Raw genomic sequence first — 14,384 nt, forward strand, 5'->3', positions numbered from 1 at the left:
AATTTCCAAGCGATATTTTAGTTCATTTTGGGCAATGCATTTTGAACCATTGTCATTCACAGAACTTCTGAAATATCCTTCCTTGTCATTTCAATGCATAGAATATAGATATCCAAAGTACTAATGCTTGCTACTCCAAGGCTGGCTTTTGCTACATATATTTTTTCTTTATATTCCCTTTCATTTTAAACATTAGTATTTCTGCCTGACTCTCATATCTCTGTCTGGCAATAGTCAGAAAACCCGATAGCCTAAGACTAACCCCGCAGCTACCGGTGCGGGTTTCCCTGGCCAGGAGTTAATGCTTGTTTAATCTCTGACTAAAATTGAGGACTCATTTTTCTTGAGCACTTGTGGGTGGCAGTTACTCTTTCTGGGGTCTTCTCCAAAGATTGACACCAGGAGGAGGTGAGGGTCGAAGGGCACTAAGGCCCCACTAAAGCCAATTTCTAAGTTGCGTAAGGACTCTGGGCTCAAAATGAAAGTCTTTACAGATGAGCGTCTTTCCTATCATCAAACTTAACTCCTTTTCACAAAGTCAAAGGGAAGGTAGCCCTGTCCTTGTTGGAAGGGGTGAAGTAACGCTTTCTAAAGCGGAGCTGGAGCCCAGTTACATCAGTGTATGCTCTGGCTGTTATTTCAAAAGTCTTGGGATTCTGGCAGAGTGACTTTTTTATTACATAAAGTTAATGGCAGAGTCAAACACATTTCATCTTTTGTGAAGTACCATTACCACCAGCAGCTTCCGAGTGACCGAGTGCCATTACTGAGCTCCCTCAATGTCCCAAACGTACTCTTTTTTGACCTCCACTCAGCATCAGTTCTTGCAGTTCTATCAATCAGGATTTCTGCTTAATTCAAACCAATTACAGTAAAAAGCTTTCCTAATGCAACTTGGGCTGACTACTGAATTCAGCCCGTGAAAGATCAATTTAAGTATAATTAAATGGTATGTAAGTTGGGTTAGTAATAGTTAAACCACATTTAAAAATAAAGACATATTCCCAGACTGTGAGTTTGTAGTGAGAAGGGAATGTGTCTGCTATATTGTTGTGATGTACCCTCCCAAGTGCTTAGTTCAGGGTCCTGCACACAGTAAGCACTCAATAAATATGGTTGATTGATCTGATTGACTTGTAACTGAGCAGTTTGCTGGCTTAATATTTATTTCAACCACTCAAGTTGTATTTTTTTTATGTTTGCTGACCCTGTCAGAGTATAAGCTCCTTGTAGGCAAAAGAGCAGGCCATTTTGTTATTCTATTCTTTGAGAGACTAGTACAGAGCACTCCACCAATCGGAAATTTAATAAATGCTGCTGCTATTGTTATTTCTACTGTTATTACTATTTTCCCTTCTAAGGGAGTTTGGAAGAGTAAAATTCTTTGAAGTTTTGTAGGCAGTCAGCTGATCTCGAAGTGCTGTATGGGTTTCGATTAAACTTCTTGAATGTTTTAGTATTATTTTTAGTATTCAAGCTTGTAATTGTTTGGATTTTTTTTTCTTCCCCAAATGTCTCCAATTTCCTGCAAATTTCTAGCTAAGAAGCCAGTGTTTTGATGAATGCTTTTGTGTAGTGTGTCTTGTTGCAAATGAGTGGTGTATTCATTCCTTATTATGACCTAGACCTGATTGGTAGAGCTGTTATTGAAAGGATAAAGTGAAAATATGTTTTAACTAAAATAATGACAATAATGGTAGTATTTGTAAAAATATTGTCCTATCCTAGAGTTCTGAAGGCGATGCCCAGACCCTTACTGAAGTGGATCTTTTCATCTCCACCCAGAGGATTAAAGTTTTAAATGCAGACACCCAGGTAGGTTTTAAAACACTAAGGTCCAGACATCCTGTGGATTAGAAGTGAGAAATCCTGCTGTGGAATTTCAGACAGACATTTGGGGAAGAATGACTTTTCCCAAAACAAAGCAGATCTGGGCTTGAAATCTGGGACCCCTTCTCTTCTCTCTCTACACACACAGTCTTGGAAAATTCAGAGAATTTCAGAGAAGCCCCAGAATGGCTTCAACTACCATCTCTAAGCAGATGATTCCCAAATCTACTTCTCCAGCCGTGGCATCTCTCCATTCTGCAGTCTCGTATTTCTTCCCTCCTCAAGGACATCTGTACTTGGATGAACCACCGACACCTTGAACTTAACATGTCCAAAACAGAACTCCTCGTCTCTCCACCCAAACCTGTCCTCCCCTTGAGTTTCCCATTTCTGAAGACAGCAACACCAACCTCCCTGGCTCACAAGCCCATAATCTTGGCATTATCCTCAACTCATCTCTCTCTTTCAACCCACACATTCAATCTGTTATGAAATCCTGTCGCTTCGACCTTTACGTCATCTCTAGAAACCGCCCTTTCCTCTCCAACCAAACTGCTCCCATGCTGTTCCAAGCGCTTATCTGATCCCACCTTGACAAACTGCATCAGCCTCCTTGCTGACCTCCCAGCCTTCTGTCTCTCCCTGCTGCAGTCCCTACCTCAAACTGCTGCCCAGGTCATTTTTCTAGGAAAAAAAAACCCAAAAACTTCTCTATGCACATCTCTCTACTCCACAAAACGCACCAGTGGTTGCCCATCCACCTCTGCATCAAACAGAAACTCCTTACCGTTGGTTTTAAAGTACTCAACCAGCTCTCCCCTTCCTACATTACCTCATTTATCTACTACAACCCAGGCCACCCACTTCACTCCTCTAATGCCAACCTACTGTCTATACCTCAGTCACACCTATCTCGCCATCAGCACTTCGCCCACATCCTTCCTCTGGCCTGTAACTCCTTTCCCCTTCATATCTGGCAGACCACCATTCTTTTTCATCTTCAAAGCCCTTAAAAAAATCACATTTCTTCCAAGAAATCTTTCCCAACTAAGCCCTCATTTCCTCTACTTGCTTTCCCTCCTGTGTTGCCTATGCACACGGCTCTGAAACAATAATAATAATGGTATTTGTTAAGCACTTACTATGTGGCAACCACTGTGCTAAGTGTTGAGGTGGATACAGGGTAATCAGGTTGTCCCACGTGGGGCTCACAGTCTTAATCCCCATTTTACTGGTAAGATAACTGAGACACAGAGAAGTGAAGCGACTTACCCAAGGTCACACAGCGACACGTGGAAAAGCGGGATTAGAACCCATGTTCTCTGACTCCCAAGCCATGGTCCTGCCACTAGGCCATGCTGTACCCTCTTAGCACTTGATACCCACCACCCCTCCCCACCCTCAGCCCCACAGCTCTTACATACATATTCTTAAAACCTGCCATAAATCTGTAATTTATTTTAATGACTGTCTCCCCATCTAGACTGTAAGCTCCTTAAGGACAAGATTCATGTCCACCAAATCTCTTATGCTATACTCTCCTAAGCGCTTAGTACAGTGCTTGTGCACAGTAAATTTCAATACCACTGATTGACTATACTGAGAGGATTTGGTAGAATTGGTAAAATTCTAAGACTTTCCATAATAAAAATAATGATAATGATAATAGTGATGATGATGGTATTTGTTAATTGCTTACTATCTACCAAACACTGTACTAAGTGCTGGGGTAGGTAAAAGATAGATCGGGCACAGTCCCGTCTCACATTTGGCTCCCAATCTAAGTAGGAGGGAGAACGGCATTGGAGTCCCCAATTTAGATGAGGAAACTGAGCCACAGTTAAGTTAATCATGCCTGTTGATCACCTGCATTGTGCTGCCAAGCACTGTACTAAGTGCTAGGATACATACAAGATCATCAGATCCCACGTGGGGCTCACATTTTTTAGTAGGAGGGGGAGCATATTTCATCTTCATTTTGCAAGTGAGGAAAATCAGGCTTAGAGAAGTTAAGTGACCTGCCCAAGGTTGCACAGCAAGCAAGTCCCAGAAGTAGGATTAGAACCCAGGTCCTCTGACTCCCAGGCCTGTCCTCTTTCAACTAGGTCTGCTCTCTGTGTTTAACTCTGAGTTTGATGAGGCTCTTCATGTGTATCCAGAATAGTTACGTAGAGAACAAAGTCCTTTCACCTGGCCATGTGATTTAGGTAACTCATTGTCATAGGTGTCATAGGGACCTCAGAAGGATTTTAGTCTGTACTGAACCGGATCCCCAAACAGATGGATGTCAGTATTAATCTTAAAGACCTCTCAGTGGAAAATGAATCCATTCAAATCTTGTATCCCAGACTGGCATTTTAGAACCAGGTTTAGCTTCATTTTCCTTTACTTGGTGGAATAAAAGAATGTTTATCATCATTTGCTTTAAATAATCTTGCCTGAAATAGAAGATGGTTAAGAACTTTCTGGTCTTTTCTTGGCTACATAATCAAAATTCCTTTCACCTTTGTCATCTTAATATCTTATGGCTCAAATGATTGTTTGGCTATTGCTATTTTTGAACTCTGAGAGGTCAACCTAATGATATCCTGGGAGGGTGGAATCATAATTTCACAAGGTTTCCAGCAAAAAAAGATGAAAATTTAAGAACAGAAAGTACAGAAGACAAAGTTACCTTAGAAGACTGGATTTGATTGGGAGGACTTCATATTTGCATTTTCAATGTCTATGTTGTTACCCTTTACACCCAACCACTTCACTCTGAGGATCTAGATTTTAGAAAAACCAAGCAATCCTAAAGAATCATTCTGTAATTTTAACAACACATTCTCCAACTTCAAAACAATTTGATACAGAAGTAATTTAATAAGGAAGCTGGAGAACCATTTATACCTTTTTGGTGTTTCAACCTTTTTTTTAATGGTATTTGGTAAGCACTTCCTATATGCCAGGCCATGTACTCAGTGCTCACACAGATATAAACTAATTAAGTTGTGCACGATCCACATTCCATATGGGTTTCACAGTCCTATTCCTCATTTCACAGTTGAGGTTCCTGAGGCACAGAGAAGTTAAACGACTTGCCCAGGATCATGCTGAAGACAAGTGGCGGAAGCAGGATTAGAACCCAGGTCCTTCTGAATCCCAGGCCCATGTTCTATCCACTAGGCCATGCTGCTTCCCACTTATTTATGCCTTTTGTAGTATTTGCACATTGAAGACACTTAAAAGTTTCCCTAACAAATATTTTTCTGCAATATTGTTGCAATTAAGTAAGAACAAAATCAGTTGCAGCAGGAATATCAGACCAATAATGCATGACTAGGATTGGTTCAAAAGAAAACACAGAGCATTATTCAGAATATAATGAATTCAGAGGAACATATCTATACTGATTGCAGACACATTTCCTCTCCTATCTACCTTTGGTTGAAGAAAAGGCAAAATAAAAGAGCTACTTATTATTTGCTCAAATTTCTATGTGCTGCCACATATCTAAGAGGACATTTTGGTAGATGGGAGACAGATATCTTTGACAAAATGGCCAATAAAATCAAAACAAGAAGAGTAATAAACCAGGGAACGGAATAAAATGATTTTAAGTAAGCATTTGAGAGTTTAGAAATGGCGTTTGAGATATTTTGTATTCTTCCCACAGTTCAGCAGTTTGCCTAGCTCCTTTATGATGTATGAGGCCTAGTAGAAAAAGCATGGGTCTGGGGGTTAAAGGATCTGAATTTTAAACCTCCTATATAACTGCTCTGTGACCTTGGGCAAATCAGTTAACTTTGCTGTGCTTCAGTTCCCTCATTTGCAGAAAGGGGATTGAATCCCTGTTCTCCCTCCAACTTGGACCAAATGGGACCTGATTATCTTGTATCTACCCCAGCACTTAGAACAGTGCTTGACTATCGTAAGTGCTTGACAAATACCACAATTATAATTATTATTATCACCCTCATTCTGAAAAAGATGTTTGCATGGAAAATTTAAAACAAAATTTCATCTTCACCTGGAAATTCCATGTGGATCAAACGCTTGTTCTGTATGTGCTCATATATGTGGATAGCTATCACTGTCATCTTCCTACACAAACTCAGGTATACACATATGTAAAGCTGAACGAAATACCTTTATTGACTCACCACTCCCGAATGAAGATTGAAAGTTGACAGTGTACGTCCCTGTGAACATGGGTGGAATCAGCAAATGGCAGCAGAAGCAGAGAAGTACTGGCATGAGACATTTAACGAATTAAAAGAGTGTGTGAGTCTGTGTGTGTGCTCCCGTGCACAATTTTCTCAGCAAGAACAGGTTTCAAACCTGTATTCAGTGGCCTGAAATCGAATGAGATTCTTTGGAATCTTGAAAATATAAGGTCCGTTGAAGGAGGGTGTTCCCTGGAGGTTGGCAGGAATTCTTCTGATGGATTCAGCCCCTCCAGAGGCCTTCTTACAGCTCTAAAACTCACCCTTCATTCTCTGTTCCTTCTACCCCACAGAGAGAATGCCTCCGGGTTCCATCCCTCTACTTGAATTGTGGTATTTGTTAAGCACTTACTATGCATCAAACGCTCTTCTAAGCTCTGGGGTAGATAGGTACAAGATCGTCAGGTCCCAAAAGGGGCTCACAATGTAAGTAGGAGGAAGAATAGGGATAGAATCTCCCATTTTACAAATGAGGGAACTGAAGCCCAGAGAAGTGAAGTGACTTGCTCAAGGTCACATAAGCAAGTGGCAGAGGCAGAATTAGAACCCAGGTCCTCTGACTCCCAACCAGTCACCTGACAGGGGATCATACACCACATTAGTTACAGCTGTTTCTGTTCTTCAGGGGGTTGGGCCTGTAAGTACCCAAGATGACAACTTATCCATATCTTTAAACCATCAAAAGCAGTAGCTGTGGTGTGATATTTCTGAAATGCCTCTTGACTCTGGTCTCATTTCCCCCTCGGCAGGAAACGATGATGGACCATGCTTTGCGCACAATCTCCTACATTGCAGACATCGGGAACATCGTTGTGCTCATGGCCAGGCGTCGAATGCCCAGATCAGCTTCTCAAGACTGTATTGAGACAACACCCGGTGCCCAAGAGGGGAAGAAACAATACAAGATGATCTGCCATGTCTTTGAATCAGAGGATGTAAGTACATTTCTCTTTTCTCGGTGCACAGAAGTGACGCTGTCTTGTCCCTCACTACTTTGAATTGGGAGGATAATTCCGCTCCCCTCTTGCCTCCCCTCACACACAAACTCTTGAACTCTTTGGAAGAAAGCTCCTACAGAGACCCACCTCATGATGATTTTTGGTGTAATACACTTCGGACGTGTCGGAAATTTGTCTTTGACATTCAGACTTGCGTTGTTTGCTATCGGTTTGTGGGACCGAGATCCATAGTATTTCCTAGCTGCATATCATAGCACTTTAGTCACATTACTTTTGGGATGCCTTGATTAGCTTCACCAAAGAAATAAACATCTACATTTTATTTGGAAGTCCCAAGAATGCTCTTATACGATGAAGCAAGGGACCGGTTAACAGTAGCGGCTGGGGAGGACCAAACTCTCTGCACTCGAATCCTGGATCACTTTTTCTAAAAAAAAATAGTTCAGTCCTCATCTCCCCACTCCTCAAGAACCTCCAGCGGTTGCCCATCCACCTCTGCATCAGAGACTCCTTACTATCGGCTTTAATCAGCTTATCTACTTGTATTTTACCGTTCTGTTTTCTACTGCACCCCCCTCCGCACACTTTGATCCTCTAATGCCAACCTACTCACTGTACCTTGATCTCGTCTACCCCACCACCAACGCTTCATCCACATCCTGCCTCTGGCCTGGAACTTCCTCTCCCCTCATGTCCAACAGACAATCACTCTCCCCATCTTCAAAGTCTTATTAAAAGCACATCTCCTCCCAGAGGCCTTCCCGACTAAGCCCTCATTTCCCCTACTCCTTCTGCATTCTGTGTTGCCCTTGCATTTGGATCTGTACCCTGTAAGCACTAAATATTCGCCTCACCCTCAGCCCACAGCGTTTAGGCACATATCTGTAATTTATTCTAATGTCTGCCTCCCCCACTCAACTGTAAGCTCCCGGTGGGCAGAGAGCATGTCTACCAAACTCTGTTATATACTCTCCCAATGCTCAATAAATACCATTGATTGATTGAACGCCGATTTGTAAATGTAGTAAGATGTGAGACTGGTCCTCAGTTTCCAGATCACCCATCCAGCTGGCTCTCATTCTACGCAAGAGTGGCCAAAGGTAGATTGGGATCAGGATACTACAGTCCTCCATTCAAGTTCTTCGACGTCTCTGGGTGGCAAAGCACTCTATTTGGGCTCTGGCTGATATGAGGATCCAAGAAGCATTTTTCCTCTGAGCGGGCCTGGGTGTGCTTATTAGAGCAGAATTTATTTATGGTATATACACAGAAACCAGAAAAGGAGTTGCTTCTTCAAGTAAGAGAGTGGGCTAAAGATAGAGGCATTTTAGCGACTGGGACTATTTTTGAGTATTCTAAGGTTTAAAATGTATTTGATTAGATGTATTATTATTATTGTTATCGTTATTATCATTATCATCATTATTGTTGTATTAAGTACTTACTCTGTGCCAAGAACTGAAGTAAGTTGTACTTAGGGAAGGAGTGTGGCCAAGTGGAAAGAGCACCGGTCTGGGAGTCAGAGGAGTTGGGTTCTAATTCTGCCTCTGCCACTTGCTTGCTCTGTGAACTTGGGCAAGTCACCTACCTTCTCTATGTCTCCATTACCTCACTGTGTACTATCTGATTCACTTGTATTGAATGACTTACCAAAGATCACGCAGTAGGCAAGTGGCAGAGTCAGAATTAAAACCCAGGTCACTGATTTTCAGACCCATGCTGTTTCTGATAGGCCACGATGCTTACTTATTTGGAAAAATCACAGCTTTCTCGGATATGGGGCAGTTCAAGATTTCCACAGGCAAAATAAAATCAATTTATTCAGAAGCTTTAGGACACCAGGGCTTTGGGAGTATATGAGAAAGCTTGGTTTCCAAGTGAAGCTACTTAGAAGAATAAAAGGGTTTAATGGAGAGGCAAAGAGGGAGCGAGAAAGGACATGAAATTGTTAGAATAATGGAGACAAAATATAGAAATAAGAGTCAGCACCAGAGTAGAATGAGGGAGCAGATGGCAAAGGGGGCAAGAATCCAAGGGGAGAGAGAAGGGAATATACGAGTGATAAGGAGAGGAAAGAAACAACTCCAACGAGGGAAGCAAAACATACATCTGAAATGGTTTCATATGAACACTTCATTTCAAACAAGCATCACCCTCTTGGGCAGAATGGCCCTCTATGCACATGCACACACACTCACAAAAACATATATGTACTCCTTCATACATGCCCTCCCCCCCCGCACCCCCGTCCTCTAACTGGTTCTCCACTAAAATAAGCAAATTAAGGCCTGGAGCTCTGTTTTGGATCTGTGGCCAAAAGGGAATTTCACACAAGTTGAAAGCAAAGCTTAGTTTGTGTGGGTCTGGGTCTGAGGAGCAGTGTGGCCTAGAGGGAGGAGCACAGGCCTGGGAATCAAAACACATAGGTCCGATCCCAGTTTTGCCACTCATTTGTTTTTCTTATAATGGTACTTGCTAAGCCCTTACTATGTGCCAGGCACTGTCCTAAGTGCTGGGGTAAATACAAGCTAACCAGGTTGGACACAGTCCCTGTCCCACATGGGCTCACAATCCAAGTAGGAGGGAGAACAGGTCATGAATCCTCATTTTGCAGTTAAGGAAACTGAGGCACAGAGAAGTGAAGTGACTTGCACGAGGTCACACAGCAGGCAAGTGCTTGAGCCAGGATTAGAACCCAGGTCCCCCAAATCCCAAATACTGTACTAAGCTTTATCTACTAGGCCATGTTTCTTGCTGTGTAACCTCGGGCAAGTCACTTAACTTTCTGTGCCTCTGTTACCTCATCTGTAAAATGGGGATTAAGACTGTGAATTTTATGTGGTTCAGAATTGTGTCCAGCCTGATTATCTTGTATCTACCCCAGTGCTTAGTACAGCCTGGCACACAGAAAGCACTTTAGAAATACCAAAAGAAACCCAAAATACAAACAGCAACAACAAAAAAAACCAGTTAGTAGGCATAGTCCCACAAATCAGATAGCGGTGCCTGCAGTTTAATCTCAAAACCGCTTGCTCCACTTCGTTACCATTAAGAGCTCAATAAGCATCTGTTAGAACTCTGATAGACTGAACTCCGTCTCTGACACTACCTGCCGGGAGTAAGATCCAGACCCTGTTGAAATCAACACTTCAGTTCTACCAAGTCCTACAGATGCTAAGTAAATAGGATTTCTCAGTCCTGATCATTCACTTCTTTACAGTGCCTTTTCAGGCCATCTGTCTTGACAACATGTTGCAATTTTAATTCCTTGCACCAGTCTCTTCTCTTCTCTGTCCTTTCTCTCTTTCCCTTCTCCCTTTATCCACACGTCTCCCCTCCCTCTCCTCCCCACTCCTTCCCGCCCTGCTCCCAATTTGTTTTATAGAAATGCAGTGACATCTGGTGGGGATTAAAAGCGAGCACTTTACTGATAAATTTATAGCCTTTTAAAAATGTTTCGTTTCACCCTAGGTGAATGCAGAAAAGTCAATAATTGGCTTTATGAAAAAAATACAACGATCTATTGATAGCTTGCGTAAGGATTTCACGTGTCTTCACGTATGTAATTGATTTGTTTTAGAAAGCTGAGAGGAGGAAGGAGTTTTATGAGAAGCTGAATTCTGAGCTGTCCTCAGAAAATGAGAGCTGGAGTGAAGGATACGTGGGCTCCGGTTTTTTTAAGTTTTGACGGTTCTTATTAAGTGCGTAAGATCTGTCCAACACTGTGCTAAATACTGGGATAAAAGTAATCAAACACTGTCCTAAGAATTGGGGTAAAGGCGATCGAACACAGTTCTAAGTACTGGGGTAAAGATAATCAGATGAACCCATATGGGTCTCAGTGTAGGAGAGAAGAGAACAAACATTTTATCCTCAGTTGACAAATGAGTGAACAGGCACAGAAGTGTTAAGTGACTTGCCCAAGGCAAAGGCAGAACTTGGATTGGAACCCAGGTTTCATGATTCCCAGGTTAACTAGACCACTCTACTTCATGAGGCAACAAGGAGCTTTTATTTGCTATTACCCAAGCAAATCTGTTCCATGGGGTTTAAGGTAATGATAATAAAATAATTGCAGTATTTGTTAAGCTCTCACTATGTGTCAAGCAGCATGGTTTAGGGAAAAGAACACGGGCTTGGGAGTCAGAGGTTGTGGGTTCTAATCCCAATTCTTATTCTTGTCTGTTAGGTGACCTTGGGCAAGCCACTTAACTTCTCTGTGCCTCAGTTACCTGATCTGTAAAATGGGGATTAAGACTGTGAGCCCCATGTGGGACAACCTGATGACCTTGTATCTAACCAGCGCTTAGAACGGTGCTTGGCACATAGTATGCGCTTAACAAAAGCCATAATAATAATAATAATAAGCATTGGGTAGAGAGGGCAGTTTCTGTCTTCAAGGAGACTGTCCTCTTACTCTCGTGAAAATGCCTGTCACAGAAGCACTTTTGCTGGGCAAGTTCAGCATGGATAGGCAGGAAGAGACAGACATTAACACGAGTGAATAAATAATTTAAAATATATAACTTAAAGATGTGTACCTAAGTGCTGAGAGCCCCATTTGGGACACGGACTGTGTCCAACCCGATTATTTTGTATCTATCTCAGGACTTAGTACAGTGCATGGCACATAGTACTTAACAATTACTTAAAAAAAAAATCATACAAGGCATAGAGCCAGTGTTGGTGACTTTTCTTGGCCGTCCCCAGTGGATTGGCCCAGACTACAGTTTCCACTCCTCAGGAACCTCCAGCGGTTGCTCATCCACCCCTGCATCAAACAGAAATTCCTTACCGTCAGCTTTAAGGCACTCAATCAACCCTCCCTCTCCTACTTCACCTCATTACTCTTCTACTACATCCCAGCCAACACATTTCGCTCCTCTAATGCTAACCTTCTCACTGTGCCTCAGGCTCGTCTATCTCGCCGCCGACCTCTCGCCCATGTCCTTCCTATGACCTCCTTCCTTATATCTGACAGATAATTACCCTGCCCTGCTTCAGAGCCTTATTGAAGGAACAACTCCTCCAAGAGGCCTTCCCTGACTAAGCCTTCCTTTTCTCTTCTCCCACTCCCTTCTACTTCCCCTTGACTTGCTTCCTTTTATTCATCCTCCATCCCAGCTCCACAGCACTTACGAACATTTCTGTAATTTTATTTACTTATATTAACGTCTGTCTCCCCCTCTAGTCCGTAAGCTCGTTGTGGTCAGGGAACGTGTCGTTATATTGTTATATTGTACTCTCCCAAGCGCTTAGTACATTGCTCTGCAGAAAGTAAATGCTCAATAAATATGATTGATTGATTAAGCAGGTTTCTACCAACTGGCCCTCCGGGAATGATTCGCTCTGCTGTCGGGAATGGATTCCCATCCCTAATCTCTCTTCTTTTGGGAACTTGGAAGGGGAGGGTTGTTCAGAATAAGTTTTCCATTTTGGCTGTTTCTGTTTGACAGGCCCAGCTGATCGCTCAGTCCATCGGCCAGGCCTTCAGTGTGGCGTACCAGGAATTTCTGCGGGCCAATGGCATCAACCCAGAAGATCTGAGTCAAAAGGAATATAGCGACATCATCAACACTCAAGAAATGTATAATGATGATCTCATTCATTTCTCTAATTCAGAAAATTGCAAAGAGGTAAGCCCTGCTGCTCTCTCTTGCCAGGAAGTGGTTTAGGTTGTTTATTCACTGTTGCTAGATCCTCTTGGATTGCTTTGTAATGTTTTAAGAAAGTATTTGAATTTTGGGGCAAACACCCTGGCTGCTTTTATGTCACGCTCTGTGTGCGTGTGTGTGCGCGCGCGCGGCACGCATGTGTTCGTTTGTACACACATTAGTGGATAGAGCATGGGGCTGAGGGTCAGAAGGCCATGGGGGTCTAATCCTGGCTTTGCCACATGTCTGCTGCGTGACTTTGGGCAAGTCACTTCACTTCTCTGGACCTCAGTTCCCTCATCTGTAAAATGGGGATTAAGAATTGAGCCCTATGTGGGACAGGGACTGTGTCCAACTTAACCTGAATCTACCCCAGCGCTTAGAAAAGTGCTTGGCACATAGCACTTCACAAATACCATAATTAATCAATTAATTAAATACTTAGTCTTCCCACAACCACATTAACAATTTTATAAGCCTTGTGGGCAGGGAATGTGTCTGTTTACCGTTATATTGGTCTCTCCCAAGCTCTTAGTACAGTGCACAGTAAGCACTCAATAAATGTGATCGAACAAGTGAATTTTATTTACATTTGACTGAAAGGATAGGAACAGCCTATCGGTCAGTAATAATGTTGGTATTTGTTAAACGCTTACTATGTGCAGAGCACTGTTCTAAGCGCTGGGGTAGATAAAGGGTCATCAGGTTGTCCCACGTGTGGCTCACAGTTAATCCCCATTTTACAGATGAGGTCACTGAGGCACAGAGAAGTGAAGTGACTTGCCCACAGTCACACAGCTGACAAGTGGCAGAGTCGGGATTCGAACTCATGACCTCTGACTCCCAAGCCCGCGCTCTTTCCACATAATATTTACCGAGTGGTATTGTCTGCAGAGCACTGTATCAAGCACTTGGGAAAGTACAGTTCAATAGAGTTGGTAGGCAGGGTCCCTGCCCACAAGGAACAGCGCTAGTAGAAGCAGTGTTGCCTAATGGATAGAGCATGAGCCTGAGAGATAAAAGGACCTGGTCTTCGAATTTCGGCTCCTCCAGTTGTCTGCCGTGTGACCTCGGGCAAGTCACTTAACTTCCCTGTCCCTCAGTTACCTCATCTGTACAATGGGGATTAAAACCATGAGTTTAATAATAAGACCGTGTCCAACCTGATTAGCTTGTGTCTTACCCCAGTGCTTAGTACGGGCCCTGGCACATAGTAAGGACTTTACAAATACCATAAAAAAGGAGCTTATGGTATCTGCGCTCTTGGTAGTTTGGAGGATTTTTCTATTCTAATAAGGTTTGACATAAGGGAAATTATAGTCGATTTTAACGACCCTAAAAATTTGCATTTTAATCATTTTTATTACCACTGCTTGGCACTCAACTCTGTAAATGAACTGGCATAAGCCTTCCAAAATATTTACTGTGTGTGTGACTGTTTTTTCAGTGTGTGCTCAGCCACACTGAGGTAGTTTTAGACAAATAGGGGAGATGCAGATGGGAGAAAGGAATGCTCTGTCCTGATTTCAGCTCAGAGGCAAAGGTAGGGAGTCGCAACATGGCCTAGCGGATAGAGCATGGGCCCGGGCGTCATAAAGGACCCGAGTTCTAATCCTGCCTCCACCAACTGTCTGCTGGGTGACCTTGGACAATTCAGTTACTTTCTCTGTGCCTCAGTTACTTCATGTGTAAAATGGGGATTAAGACTGTGAGCCCCATGTGGGTCGTGGACT

General features: G+C 42.8%; 1 protein-coding gene across 4 annotated transcripts in view; it reads left to right on the forward strand.

Moving 5' to 3' along the window:
* The window catches only part of APBA2 (amyloid beta precursor protein binding family A member 2), a 284,562-nt gene that overhangs the window by 223,004 nt on the left and 47,174 nt on the right, over positions 1-14,384 (forward strand). For all 4 annotated transcript variants that reach the window (XM_029066265.2, XM_029066267.2, XM_039912036.1 and 1 more), the window contains 3 exons: positions 1,729-1,815; positions 6,788-6,973; positions 12,454-12,633. In XM_029066265.2, coding sequence (XP_028922098.1) covers positions 1,729-1,815; positions 6,788-6,973; positions 12,454-12,633 — 453 coding nt within the window. The remainder of the gene's footprint in view (positions 1-1,728; positions 1,816-6,787; positions 6,974-12,453; positions 12,634-14,384) is intronic.

Source organism: Ornithorhynchus anatinus, chromosome 5 (genome assembly GCF_004115215.2).
Source record: "Ornithorhynchus anatinus isolate Pmale09 chromosome 5, mOrnAna1.pri.v4, whole genome shotgun sequence".
Taxonomy (NCBI): domain Eukaryota; kingdom Metazoa; phylum Chordata; class Mammalia; order Monotremata; family Ornithorhynchidae; genus Ornithorhynchus; species Ornithorhynchus anatinus.